The 14962-nt window shown below is 45.6% G+C and overlaps 1 protein-coding gene across 1 annotated transcript; it reads left to right on the top strand.

Moving 5' to 3' along the window:
- The first annotated feature begins 2464 nt into the window (after positions 1–2464).
- Positions 2465–7793, top strand: DMRT2 (doublesex and mab-3 related transcription factor 2). Its single transcript, XM_047097421.1, has 3 exons — positions 2465–2989; positions 4540–4642; positions 6736–7793. Exons 1-3 carry the CDS (start codon positions 2465–2467, stop codon positions 7791–7793), a joined length of 1686 nt encoding a protein of 561 aa, XP_046953377.1.
- The last annotated feature ends 7169 nt before the right edge of the window (positions 7794–14962 follow it).

Genomic DNA, 14962 nt, shown 5'->3' with positions numbered 1-14962 from the left:
TACCTACCTGCGGGTCCCGCCGCCGGGTCTCGCCTTACTTCCATAGTAATTCCTAAACTGCCTCCTTTCCACCTCTCAGAACTTGGTTAATTAACTTCTTTCCCCGGGCTCCGAGAAAGGAAACGTTAGAATCAGTTCAGCGATTTCCTTCCTTTAACGCATATTTATCGCAGGCCTACTATGTGCTCCGTGCAGCAGCACTCAGTCTCCCAATTTGTCTCTCAAACCGATCCCGAGAGGCACTGATTATTTAAAGGGGTGACTAGACAAAACGCCGTCTAAGTGATTTTAAATTCACTTCAATAAATAAAATGTAGCGTTGGATTAAGGGACTAGTTCTTTAGACATGTTGGAAGTTCAATTTATTAAACATTTGTGTAAGGGATTTTTGAGAGAGACAAAGTATTTCTTTATAAATACATTCATGCACACTAAAAAAAGTCATCTTAAAAAATAGCTTCATTTTAAAACATGCTTAGAGTGGATATGTTGCACCTAAATCTCTAAATGGCACTTATTTCCGCCCTCCCCCCCCATCGGAGAAAAATGACATCGGAGAAAAATGTAAGTGACGTCGGTGACTTGGCGACCCGCCGGCCTCACCGGTAAGATGAAAGTTACGAAGAACTACTTTGCACTTTAAGGATGAGCGGCGCTAGCCATAAAAATATCTACAGATCATTTGTCCGCCAGTCTGGCGCTGTGGTGGTGCAAGGTGACCACTGATTTAGTCTTGCAGGAGAAAGTAGGATGCAGCTGTGTGCCCGATTAGAGAGGCCTCATTTCCAAGCCCAACTTTGGGTTAATTACTGAGTCGCAGAAATACTGGACTTGCTGATAACGTAGACACCAACACCAGTCTTTCCGACCGCTGCCTTGAGCATTACCTTCTTTTGTAAACAGTGCGATTCGCAAGAGTGTGTTTCCTATTGTCCGCGAGATAAACGGCGACTTCACCCCAGCAGACCACCGTCACACTTCGGGTTTAGCGCTGGGACAGACAACCCGGCTGCACCGAACGTTGCGCGGGTGGATTCTGGAGGAGCGCCGAAGGGAGGGGCGCGACGGCCGCCAGGAGGCGGGGAGCGCCAGGCCGGCGCGCCTCGGCCAATCAGCGTGCACACCGCCTGACAACCGTCCAATTAGAGGGCGCGGTGCTCGGGGCCCCGAGCCGATAATACTAGGAAAGGGAGCAGAGACTAACTATTGCAGCCAGGGGCGCTGCGCCGCACGCAGCTGCGTACGCCCGCCGGGAGAGCCCGAAATCTGAGGCCAGGGCCGCCCAACCTTCCCGCCCAGATTGGGTCACAGGAAGCAGAACGCAGCTCCTGCGAGGTGAAGCGCTCGGGGCTGCCAAGGACCGATTAGAACTTTGCGGAGTCCGGGATGTGCGGGGCGAGGCTGCTGAGGACTTGATTCATCTTCTCCACCCATCCCCCGTACTCCCCGTCCACTGGGCTCTGAGCCTCCAGCTGTCAGCCCCCGATTTCGTGGCAGGGTGTGGCGACCCTGATTTGTATTTGCAAGCACAGCCAGCAGCCCAAGAGCCAGGTCCTAAAGCTGGATATCTTTTGCCTCGGCTGCTAGCTCGGGCCTCAGAGTCTTGGTGAGTGCTGTGATGTCGCTCCGGGTGTCAGGGAGGGCAAAATCGCCGTTCCTTATCTTTTCTATTTTATCTGGATGTCTTGCCTTAAAGTGCAAACCATGCCCGATGTATATGGAGACCGCGCAGCTCAGCCGTGCGAGGCTCAAGCATTATTGATGTTGGAAGGGCATCTGCAGCTCCTTGCGCGGCGTCCTTATGGGTCTCTGACAGAAGAACATTTTTTGGGTTTGAGTTGACTATTTGCTAGGGGTGGGGGGCGTAAAAGGACCTCTCCAAGCTCAAAAGAGGGTCCCTGTAGTGGTGTAAGAGGATGAGGCATTTGAGAGGCACAGAATGGTACTTCGCTGGGTCTGAAGGGGCCCCTTGTGATCCAAAGGAAAGTAACTCTCCCATCGATAGTTTCATATTCATCATGGCCCTAGTAGTTGGCTATGGGGAAGCCTGACAAGTGGCCTAGGTCGGCCCAGTTGGACACAATACTTTTGTGTGTGTGATCCGTGCGTTACCCCAGGACTTGTCCCGAAAGCTGGTGTAAAGAGGCAGAGAGGTCTGTGGTTAAAGATCAGGTGCTCCTAGAGCACTTAGAATCAGTTAAGATAGAAACCTTGTTGAGTTGGGAATTTCTGGGGGCCCTAAAGGTACAAGAAACGCAGTGTGGTGTGGATGTGAGGGACGTGAAGAGAACAGGGCTCCTCCAAGGGCCAGAGGCCCTAGACCAGGAGCTCTGGGCTCAAGGCCCGGGGGTCGGTGCCTGACGGTGGTTGGTGCGTCTTCGGGTCTTTTCGTGTCCCCCCCTCCCCCCCACCAGGGCGCGGGAGACTGAGCGTAGGCCGGAGCCCGAGCGCCGCGCCGCGCGCCATGGCCGACCGGCCCGCGGGCCCGGCGGCCGGGGACTGGGAGATCGACGTGGAGAGCCTGGAGCTGGAGGAGGACGGCCGCGGGCCGCCGCCGCCTACGCCGCCCGGGCCCAGCCCGCCGTCGGCCGACGGGGACGGCGAGGACGACGAGGACGAGGACGAGGACGACGACGCGGAGGATGAGGGCGACGGCCTGGAGGCGGGCGCTTCCCCGGGGGTGCAGGGCCGGCCGGAGCAACAGCGGGGAGCGCCGCGGGGGCCGACCCCCGCGCCGCAGGCCTCGCCGGCGCCGGCCGGAGCCCCGGAGCGCGGCGCGAACGCGGGCGGCGGCGGCGCGGAGCCGCGCAAGCTCAGCCGCACGCCCAAGTGCGCGCGCTGCCGCAACCACGGCGTGGTGTCCTGCCTCAAGGGCCACAAGCGCTTCTGCCGCTGGCGCGACTGCCAGTGCGCCAACTGCCTGCTGGTGGTGGAGCGCCAGCGCGTCATGGCCGCCCAGGTGGCGCTCCGGAGGCAGCAGGCCACCGAGGTGCGTACCCGCCGGGCCCGGGGTCGCGCCTCGCGGGGACGTCCGGGCCGCCGTGGGGGTCGGGCGTGGGAAGGGACGGGCAGCCCCCTTCCCCCCGCCCGGCGGAGGGCCGCGGCGCGTGGCGCTTCTTGGGGGGGGGGGACGGGTGGTGAAGACGCTTCTCTGGTCCCGGTGGCCTGGGGGGGTCGGGGCAGGGAGGCAGCCGCGGGCATCGCCGGGGAACTTGACCAAAAAGATTTTGTAATTTTAAAAGCAGGCAGAAAGGCCTTGAGAGTGGTCTGGGAGGTTTTGGGGAAAGATATTCTATTTTTTACGTGTTTATTTTGGTGGTGTTGGGGAGCAGGGGGAGGACAGTGGTGGCTGCAGTCGCTGTGTTACTGGTGCTGTTCTCGAAAAAGAACCGCGCAGCTTCCGCTGTCAAAGGGAGAGGCAGAAAGTGCCGCCCATTTTACAGATGAGACCGAGGCTGGCGTGGGAAGTTAGGTGCCCGAAGCCCAAGGTCCTGAAGCCAGCTTCTGATTTAAGCTAAGGGGCCGGTGGAGGGGTCCCTGGTGCCTCCCACCGGGGGGCTCCAGCTGTGAGGAGAGCCAGCGGTTTCTTTAAGGGTGAGGCTTTTCTTGACCTTTGGATTTCCTGTGTCCATGTGTTCCTGCACTTGGGAGAGCTCAGAGCCAGGGAAGCTTCGGGGTTCCCCCCCACCCCTTACAGACTCAGGGCCTGGGAAGATTTTTGCTTTTACGTTTTCTCTAGGAGGGACTGGGGAGGGGTTCACATCCTCATCGGAGGCAGTGACCCTGATGGAAACCTTTCTGCGGGCCCTGGAGAGTGCTCTGGATGACCGAGGTGGCCTTGGCCCTGGGCTGGGCCTCCTCCAGAGTGAGGCGCTTGGCACCGAGGGCTGCTACATCCCTCAAGGGTCCCTGGGCATTCAGGGCTGGACTCAGGCATAGAAGGACCCAGAATCCCACCAACCAGGAGGTGACATAGGGAGCAAAGTTGGGTTTCCCCTTGTCCCTTGCCCCAGGTGGCTGCTGAGGTTTTTGTTTTTGCCTTCATGTATCCCAGGCTCCCCTGTTTTTGGCCAGACCCGGGAGAGTGTGAGAGACAGGTTCCCTCATACCTCTCTCTCGACCCCTTGTACCCCATTCCACTTGCCTTACTGCCAGAAGAAACCAGCTTCACCTCATTGCTCAGTGGCAGGCCACGGACACCTTTGGCCCTACCTCTGCGTGCCCCGGACACAGCTGTCCCCCGCAGCTCTCCTTCAGGGCCTGGCTCCTACGATCTTGACTGTGGGATGTCCTCCAGCTTCTAGCTGTGGGATGAATCTGGAGTGACTCTAGCAAAGTGGCCACAGAGAAAATCTCCTCTACTGCCTGTCAACTGAAGTAGCTTGTTGCCCCGGAATTAAGGGGTGCTGATGTGAATTTGTTGAGAATTCTTTTTACATGGGATGGGAAAATAAATACATTTAGACCGGGGAGGGTTGCTGATGCCCCTTCCTTCTCTTTCTTGTGGGGCATTGTTGATTATGTTTCTTGTGTTTACAGGACAAGAAGGGGCTTTCCGGGAAACAGAATAATTTCGAGCGCAAAGCCGTGTATCAGAGGCAAGTCAGGGCACCCAGTTTGCTGGCCAAAAGCATTTTAGAAGGTAAAGCAATGCAGAATTATCCTTTAGCCTTTTAAACCAAGTTCTGAGGGCTTCTCATTATTCACACATATGGCATTTTTATTAACCTGTGAAGGAGCACTCTGAGGGGAGGGTACTTTGTATTAGGAAGTTTTGCTTTAGGGAGGAAATCAGGGTGTGGGGAAATGGATCTCACATACCTCTCGAGGTTTCTGTCACCGGTAATTTTGTTGTCCGCATAATAGTTGTAGTCTGCTTAATAGGTAAGGGGTTAACGTGGAGTGCATTTGAAATTGGCCCTAGTGTGAGGGCATGCCACCAGATCATGGACGGAGCAAGGAAATAAATTAAGAACAAATTCTTTGGGTGCAGTTGTAGCTGAAGTAAGTCAAGTGAGGAGCTGAACAGCTACCCACGCCAATAAAGTCCTCTAGTCCGACTGATGCATCATCTAATACCACTCTTTTTCGCTGTACTGTATTCCTCCCTGGATTAGCTACGTCAGTTTACTATTTCTTATTTCTCCGTTTACTGTTTCTTATTTCTAACCGTCAAGATTGTAGAATCTGGAAAAGGTTTTGAATCAAACAAGAGAAGTCGAGGTTGAATTTGAATTTGAACGGCGTGAATTCTCTCTACCAAGTTTTCACTTTCTCTAATGCTTGGGGATACATTAATTTTACTTAAAATATTGCTGATTTTTAAAAGCAGCTCTCTTTGGGGATGGGATTTATGGCTCTGATAAACAATATACTGATCACCCTTCACCATTTAAATAAAGGAAAGTTTGTATTTGTTGTATCACTCCTCCTTCATAAGATTCAGGTTGAAAAGCAGTTTGTTTTTTTTTTAAGTAGATATTTGCATTCTGTTTTTTCTCATGTGGCTTCTAATTGAGTTGGTTCTAGACAGGTTGTAGAGTTTGTTCGTGTGTTAATCCTGTGCTGTATACTTCTGATCTTAGAATGGTTTCGCGTGCGTTAAAAATGAATTTGGTTGCAAACTGGGTAAACAGATTTATAGCCGTAGGGACAGCACAGCACGGATAAATTGAAAAGGTGCCAAAACGACTTGAGAAGTGGGAGGGCAAAATGGAATAGTAAATTCAAGTAAATAACTTCCTGGCAAAAACTTCCCTTAGAATTAGAAACACTAATTTTCACATTTTATTTTATTTGCAAATGAGGGCGTTGGGCTTGTCACAATGGATCCTTCAAACAAATTTGCTAGTACTGAGTGCTTGGTGATAGTGAAATACTCAAAGCATTTCATGCTACTAGGAATTCTATTTATGCCGTGCTAATCTTAGGTTTGTAAAATCTCTGCCCTTGCTCGTGAAATGTGCAATGAGTTTATACTGTAATGATTGTCTGCTCAACCATTTTGGTAACTGGCCAACATGATTGGGAGAAATGTTTTAGATCAGTTATTTTCAATAGAGAGGCTGATCTCCTCTCCTGCCTTTAGTTTTGTTTGTTTTTACTGCAAGTCTGGGGGAGGGGGCTGGTTAAATTGTTCTCTGCAGAATCTGTTTGACTAGTTAACAGCTCTTTTCAATTTTCTGTGCTTCCCTGTTTCCTTAGTCTTTTCTGTTTTTCTCCTCACTAATCTGCTGTCACTTTCTCTTTTTTCTAGTTCTCCTTGGATTATTCTCCACCTGTAACAATGTCCATAATGAACCGTCTTTAGAAAATAACAATGCCATCAGCTTTAGGTATAGATATCTTTTTTGATAATGGAAAAAGATGACACGGATAGTAATAAAGCATTGACTGAAGCAAGATGAGCAGACTTGTCTCTTAATATGTAGGAGCCTGGGAAGTAGATTAAACTTTCAGCCAGTGAAGTGTGCCTGTAAAGGTAAACAAACAAACCTGTAATGGCAAAAACAACAATAACAAAAAGTTACAATCTGGATCTCCTGCTCCCCAAAGAGAACTCTTTTCACTTGAACCTATACTTTTGTTTTCTGTGTAAAACATTAGTGTTTTAGAACTGTAAATTGTTCTTGTTCTTGTCCTGCCCATTTGCAGTGTCTCTGTTACCTTCTGGGTTTCCGGAATTTTCTTCCCTAGTTGTTAATCTCTTTCCTGTGCAATGCTTGCTTATTTTAGGCTACCGCCCAATTCCAGCAGAGACTTATGTGGGAGGGAGCTTACCCCTACCTCCCCCGGTAAGTGACCGGATGAGGAAAAGGCGAGCCTTTGCTGATAAAGAGTTGGAGAACATTATGCTGGAGAGAGAATATAAAGAGAGGGAGATGCTGGAAGCTTCCCAAGCTGCTGCCTTGTTCCTGCCCAACCGTATGGTGCACGGACCTGAATATAACTCCTACAAAAGTGCCTATAGCCCCTCCCCAGTGGAGCCTCCAAACAAAGACTTCTGCAATTTTTTGCCCACCTGCCTTGATCTAACCATGCAGTATTCAGGCTCTGGGAATATGGAACTCATCTCTTCCAACGTCAGCGTGGCTACGACTTACAGACAGTATCCCTTGTCCTCAAGATTTTTAGTTTGGCCCAAGTGTGGCCCCATTAGTGACACTCTTCTGTATCAGCAATGCCTGCTAAACACCACCACCTCGGTTCAAGCCCTGAAACCCGGGGCCAGCTGGGACTTGAAGGGAGTGCGAGTCCAGGATGGCCTTGTCGCAGAGCACGACATGGTACCACCCAAACTAGAAGGCTCGCTGGTGTCGCCTCATGCTGCAGAGGTCCAGACCTCCAGAAGTGACCTTCACGGTCACCAGGCTGTCCCTGAGAGGTCTGCGTTCTCCCCACCCCAACGGAATTTCTCTCCCATTGTTGACACGGACTCCCTGGCGGCTCAAGGGCACGTCTTAACCAAGATCAGCAAAGAAAGCACCAGGCACCCTGTGCCACTTAAACATAATCCATTCCATTCATTATTCCAGCAAACTCTTAATGACACATCAGGCCCTGAGCTGAAAACGCCATTTGTCAAAGGGGCCTTTGAAGACGCCCCTAAGAAGCCCAGAGAGTGTTTAGTCAAGGAGAACCAGAAGTACACGTTTACAATAGATAGATACGCGAAAGACCTTTTCGTCGCCAAGCAAGTTGGAACAAAACTCTCTGTGAATGAACCCCTGTCATTTTCTGTCGAGTCTATTCTGAAGAGGCCTTCATCTGCCATCACTCACGTCTCTCAGTAAAAGGCTGCTTACACAGAAAGCTGGATTTTCTGCCATCTTGGAGGGTTCCTACCAGTGGCTAATTTTTTTTTTCTTTTTTAAGAAGAAGGGTTCACATGTTTGTATAAAGAAATTTCTAATGTAAATGGGGATGATTTAAAAAAATTATATATATTCATATGCATGTACTTTTTCTCACCACATAAATATATTTAAACTTAAAGATGGAAATTGCTTATGTGCAAACTGTAAAGTTCCATGCTTTACACAGCATTTCAAAAAGCAATAAAGTTGACACTGTCTTCTAAAAAGACCCAGTGTTTGCAGAAGTACCTAGTTGTCCTTGTCTAGGTGAAAAACTAGTGTCTGTGAAATGTTTTCTTTATTTTTCTAGGATTTGGTGTATTTTCAAGCGCTCTTAATGGTCAGTGGGGATCATGGGAAGTGCCTTACAATGCCTTAGTTTTGCGTTTTGGAGGATGGGTAAATTTTTCTATTCAAGATTGAGGCAAAAATAGCTTTACAGAGAACACAGAATAGATGTGCATGTCTATAGAGTCATAATTTCACGTGATTGGACAAAGTAGAATTAATTTCCAGGGAAATCAAGTTTAAGATCTCATATCATGACCTGGCTTCTTGGGATGGATGTCTTTTAGCTCTCTGAGTCCCAGTGTCCTGATTGCAGGGTTTACCTGGGGCTTCAAGCTTCCGTTCTAGATTGAACTTTCTGTGACTTCTAGGTTGCTAGGGGGTCACAGAGCAGGTCCACTTGTAAGGTGCAGTTGGTTCAAACCATGATAGTGTATGAACCCCCTCTCAGCCCTGTGTATTTCACTGTCTCCTAAGGGCTGGTGACAGCAGGCATTTTATTTTATTTTATTTTATTTTATTTTATTTTATTTTATTTTATTTTATTTTTGCTTTTTTCTTGTGTTGATTTGTTTTTATTTATTTTTAATATAATTTATTGTCAAATTGGCAGTGTGTAAAGTGTGCTCTTGGTTTTGGGGGTAGATTCCCATGGTTCATCGCTTACATACAACACCCAGTGTTCATCTCAACAAGTGCCCTCCTCAATGCCCAGCACCCATTTTCCCCTGTCCCTCACACCCCCATCCACCCTCAGTTTGTCCTCTGTATTTAAGAGTCTCGGATGGTTTGCCTCCCTCCCTCTCTGTTTGTAACTATTTTTTTCCCCTTCCCCTCCCCCGTGGTCTTCTGTTAAGTTTCTCAAGATCCACATGAGTGAAAACGTATGATATCTGTCCTTCTCTGACTTATCTCACTCAGCAAACTACCCTCAGTTCCATCCACGTTGCTGCAAATGGCATGATTTCATTCTCATTGCCAGGTGGTATTCCATTGTGTATATAAACCACATCTTCATCCATTCATCAGTTGATGGACATTCGGGTTCTTTCCATGATTTGACTGTTGTTGTTGTTTTTTTTTTTAATTTTTTTTTCAACGTTTTTATTTATTTTTGGGACAGACAGAGACAGAGCATGAATTGGGGAGGGGCAGAGAGAGAGGGAGACACAGAATCGGAAACAGGCTCCAGGCTCCGAGCCATCAGCCCAGAGCCTGACGTGGGGCTCGAACTCACGGACCGCGAGATCGTGACCTGGCTGAAGTTGGACGCTTAACCGACTGCGCCACCCAGGCGCCCCTTGACTGTTGTTGAAAAGCGCTGATTCCTAGGGGCACATGTACCCCAATGTTTACAGCAGCGCTTTCAACAGTAGACAGCAGGCATTTAGAGGTAGGTGCAGTCAGGACCAACTGGTCCCCGAGTATCAGCTTTATGCTCCCACCTTGTTGCCCCTGCCAGAGGGTTTCCGTACAGCTCTCTTCTGAGATTAAAAAAAAAAAAAAAAAAAAAAAAAAAATCGCTATTCAAATAGCTTCAGGTGACAGTTTGCCGAGGACTGCAGATGCTCGTCATGTCATGAGGGTGGCTTCTTGAGTCTTAACCACCCCTCCCTTCAGTTTTGAGTTCCTTATTACCCTCTAGTTTTGCTCAATAAAATGTTGACTGTTGTTCTATATGATTGATAAAATGAGAGTAAGACATTTATGAGAGTGTTCCCTTCATCTCTGAAAGCCTCATCTGTGGACCCCAAATGAAGCCTTAAGATGCCACAGTCTTTTCAACCCAGAAAATCCAGAGCTAGATATCCGACCTTGAGTTTTGTGATGGAGTAAGTTGTTGCTTCCAATTCTCCTCTCACTTGGGAAACAAGAGCACTGGTTGGGCACATGGGATGTGCCAAGAAGTTTGGCAATTTAAAGAGTTTCTGTCTTGCTCTGGAAAGCATTTAAAATTACTTAAAAATGATTTTGCTACTGATGAGCTCATGTAAACCTCCAGGGGTTCTCTGAATTGTTGCTTAAAATTAGCATCGGTTTCAAAAACAACAGGCCAAACCTCAGATTGATTTCCAGTTTGTACTTGTAAAGTAATACTTGGTTTTATTGAGTCAAATTTACTTATTTTTACTCTTGCAAAAGCCAGAGCAAGTGGAAGTTTGCCAGAGGAAAAGAAAATGAAAGAGGGCAGGGCTCCCAATGACTGTTGAAGATTATTTTCATTAAGTGGAAATATGTTTTCCAGTCATGAATGCCCTGGTGTCAGAGACAGGATCTAACTTCATTCACCCCCTCTGCTCCCCCAGTCATCTTTGTTTTATCTGGTTGTTAATTTTTATCTCCCTATTAGGAATTTATTTTTTGTGTCCAGTGTTAAGTGTAGACTTAGCATTCAATCTAACTGCTGCAGAGGTAATGAGGAAAACCCATCATAATAAACCCACATAAAAATAATCCCAAGAAGAAGTCCTTCTTTTTAAAAAAAATTAATGTTTATTTATTTTTGAGGGAGACAGAGAGACAGAGCACAATGAGGGAGGAGCAGAGAGAGAGAGAGAGAGAGAGCAGCTGAGCTGTCAGCACAGAGGCTCGAACTGATGAAGTCAGACACTTAACTGACTGAGCCACCCAGGTACCCCAAGAAGAAGCCCTTCTTAATCCAAACATGGATTTTTCTCTCTTTCTTACTCTATTTTAATATTTTGAATACTTAACATTGGCCAATTTTTCCCCCTTTTGTGTTCAGTGAACACTTTGGGACATCTTTTCTGTCCTGTTATCTTTTTAATCTCATTAAGTGAATCCAGTTGACTGTGGGTATTAGTGCTTATTCTCACATTATCAGTGACCAGAATTTTATTGTTCTTGAACATTTATAAGGGTGAGTACTTTCCTTGGTGAATTATTATTGTGCATTAATTCTGCTATCATGCTGAGTTCTTGGGATTTCAAACCTGCCATCAGCCACAAGAGATTTGTGCTTGTTTTAATCATTTTACTTCAATCACAGCTACTGTTTGATTCTGTAGACTCTTCAAAGAATACTGTCACCAACACATTAAATCCAACTTGTGGATCAGTATAAGCATTTTCTGTGTTCAAAGCAATAAATGGATTTGGGTTTAATTATTTTTAAGAATGTAAAGAAGAATAAAACATGGACCTTTTCCTCGATTTAACTCCCCATATAATGTGGCTCTAATGACATAGTTTTCTTCCATCTTGACTGGTCAAACGTTATATGATTTTTTGCTCAGTTTGCTGTGATGGGTGGTTTACACCAGTGCTTCCCAAACTTTAATGGATGGTGAATCACGTGGGTACCAGATTCTGGTTTTCTGTAGGTCTGAGGAAGGGCATATGATTCTGCCTTTCTACCCCCCACCCCAACCCCACCATGGGATGCTGATGTTGCTGGTTTTCAGCCTACTTTGAGTAGTGAATGTTTTCCATATTTCTGTTAGTCCAATGCACATTTAATATACTTTTCCATGGGTTTGACTTCTAATACAATGGAGCTATCATAAATAATTTAATATATGGGAATAATTAAAAAAATTTTTTCCTCCAAACCTCCAGAATGTCCAACATCAAGAGTGAATCATAATGTAAAATGGGCTTTGCTGATTATGAAGCATCAGTGAAGGTTCATCAGTTGTAACAAATGTACCACTCTGGTGGGAGATTTGTTAATGGGGGAGGCTATGCATGAGTTGGGGTAGCGTGGGGGGGGTATGGAAAATCCCTGTACCTTTCTCTCAATTTTGCCATGAACCTAAAACTGTTCTAAAACAATAAAGTAAAAAACACAAACAAAAAAAAAACCTTTTTTAACCCTTTGGTGGCAGAAAGTAGGACAAGACCTAGGCGTAGTTATAAAGGAGACAAATTGCTTCCCTCTCTCTTTTTTCAAAACTAGAAGATCTTTTAGTTTGGTCAAAAAGAAACCATATTTTTATGGGGCACCTGGGTGGCTCAGTCGGTTAAGTGCCCAGCTCTTGGTTTCGGCTCAGGTCATGACCTCACGGTTGTTGGGATCGAGCCCCATGTTGGGCTCTGTGCTAACAGAATCTGCTTGGGATTTTCTCCCTCTCGTTCTCTCTCTCTGACCCTTCCCCCACTTTCATGTGGGTGCATGCACCCACCTTCTGTCTCTCTCAAAATAAGTAAACTTCAAAAAATATATTTTAAACTGTGGTAAAGTACGCATCATGTAAAATTTACCATTGTAACCAATTTTAAGGGTACAGTTCATTGATGTTAAATGTATTTATCCTGTTGCTCAACCATTACCACCATCCATCTCCAGAACTCTTTTTATCTTGCAAAACTGAAACTCTGTGCTCATTACACGATAAGTTTCTCCTCCCCACCTGCTCCTGGAAACCATCCTTCTACTCTGCATTTGACTACTCTAGGTGCCTCATACTGAGTGGGACCATTCTCTATTTGTCCTTTTGTGATGGGCTTATTTCACTTAGAATAATGTCTTCAAGGTTCATTTATACTATAGCATATGTCAGAACTTCCTTCCTTTTTAAGGTTGAATAATATTCCATTGTATAGACCTCACTTTTTCTTTCCTTTTATCTGTCCATGGCCACTTGGGTTACCATAGCAGTGAATAGTGCTGCTATGAACACGGGTGTGCAAATATCTCTTCACTTAGTCCTTACTTCCTGATTTCACCTTCTTCCCATCTTCAGGAACTCAGTTTTTTTCAAGTATACATCCCTCCCACACTAACCGCCTGCCCCCAGTGTGTGGACCTAACTAACCAAGGCAACACCACTCTGCCCAGAGAGGCTCCAATATCAGCTGTGCACTTTTTGATGTGGTTTAAGTGAGTGTGTTATCACATCATCTGCGTTTAAAAGCTTAACCCCAATTGTGGAATGAAGGACTTGCATTCAGAAACTTTCTGGAATTCCTTATGCCAAGTCTCTGCAGTGCTAAAAGAGTAAAGAAACAGCTGAGAGTCAAGATAAAGAAGAAAAGAGAACCCACAGTTCCCTGTAAAATAATGACATTACTTAGGATCAAGTCTGGGTTTTCATCTGGTACTAGAATTCTTACTGGCCCATCTGATTTTATTTATTTTTGGGTTAACTGTTTTTGTTATTTTTCTAGGTCTGTGAGTTCAGGCTTATTTCCTTCTAGGATCCAATCTGGAGCGGTGATAGTTCTTTAGATGGCTGGATCCTGAAATACATAAACTCTGTTCCACTTGTATTTATTTTAATGTTTGTACAAAGCTTTTATCATGTTACCCTCAGTTATTTTGATTTTTACCTTGTTATATCTAAACACATTTAGGGCATGTTGAATAGAGAGAGCTGGAGATAGGTTGGTATTTGGAGTGATGGTAAATGTGCATAATAATAATTAACATGTGTTTAGTGCCTGCTGATTTACAGAGCACATTCACATTTATTAACTCTTCTGTTCCTCATATAAATTCTCTATGAGAATGGCAGATGGCCATATAACGAGTTTAATCTACATCTCTGTGTGTGGACACAAATTTGGGGAATTTTTTTCCCAGGATACATGACTTGGTCTGATCTACTTTTAAGATTTTTTATGTACATGTTAAGTGCATTTAATTTTTTATATATAATACATAATACATTATATATATATGTATTTATATAATGTTATGTGTTTGCCTATATCTCTATATAGAAATATTTAGGTATCTATAACTTCATGAAGTAACACACACACACACACACACACACACACGGTTTCATGAAGCTGTGAGAACAACTGAGATAAAGACTGAGAAAGAGAACCTACTGGTGAGGCATAATTGACAGCCCCAGCTGTCAGACCTTTCTATCCACTGCAGTGTTCAGGCCAAGGCCGCACTTTCCATGGGCTGCTTCCAGCAAGGGACAGTGAGCAGGGTTGCTAGAACGGAATAATTTCTGCCCTGAAATGGGATGCTTCTGCCAGGCATCCTTGGCTGGGGAACTCTCTGTCTAAGTATTTCATTATGCATGGTTGAGAGACCTAAAAACTAGCACCTCTGTTACATTCCTGGGATTCAATCAAGAAATAAGACAAAAGAGTTGGTGTTTGGAGATTAGAATATACCTTACCTACCTTTATTACTGATTATGATTATACCAAGAAGGACTTATATTCAGGAGCAAGGACATCTCTAAAACTAACCTTTGGGACTGATCTCTAATAGCTCCAGGATTAATTAGACCTACCTACCTAGATACAGTCAGCAGTGGCCCCCACACCTCCCCTGCATGCAGAGAGTAACTGAGTATCTCTATTCCCTGATCCACGTTGGCTCTTAAAAGGAAGGGAAGAGGAGTAGGCAGAGATCACCATCCCTCTTTCTCTATCCCAAACTTGCCAATCAGGTATATTACTCTCTTTCCACCTTTTGATTTAACATACATTTTGTTACCTTCTTTGTTTTGGATTGAGGTCAATCCAAAGAATACATACCCTTGAGTTTGAGGACTGCAATCAGAGTTTAAGTCATTGCTGAAGATACAAGCTAGGGGATGGGAAATGGTGTGATTACTTCATATGTGCAAGCAGGCTAACAGCTATATGCATTTTTTAGAACAAAAAAGAAACCATGAGAAATGACTTAGTTTACCCCAGATGGAACCTAGGGCATTACATATAACATTCTGGCAAGCATTGAAGTATTTCACTAATGAGTATATCATTTGATATTGTTCAGTAGCATGACCCAAAGGGTTTCTATCAGCCACCATCATATTGTCTTAATAGAATATCATCATGAAAAGTTATCATAGGAATGTACTTGAGATGTGAAGCCATTAAGC

The sequence above is a fragment of the Lynx rufus genome, unplaced genomic scaffold (genome assembly GCF_022079265.1).
Source record: "Lynx rufus isolate CCGP_SWC_20201006 ecotype Redwood Valley unplaced genomic scaffold, mLynRuf1.p SCAF_10, whole genome shotgun sequence".
NCBI classification, from domain to species: domain Eukaryota; kingdom Metazoa; phylum Chordata; class Mammalia; order Carnivora; family Felidae; genus Lynx; species Lynx rufus.
This window is presented reverse-complemented; position numbering and strand designations above follow the sequence as displayed.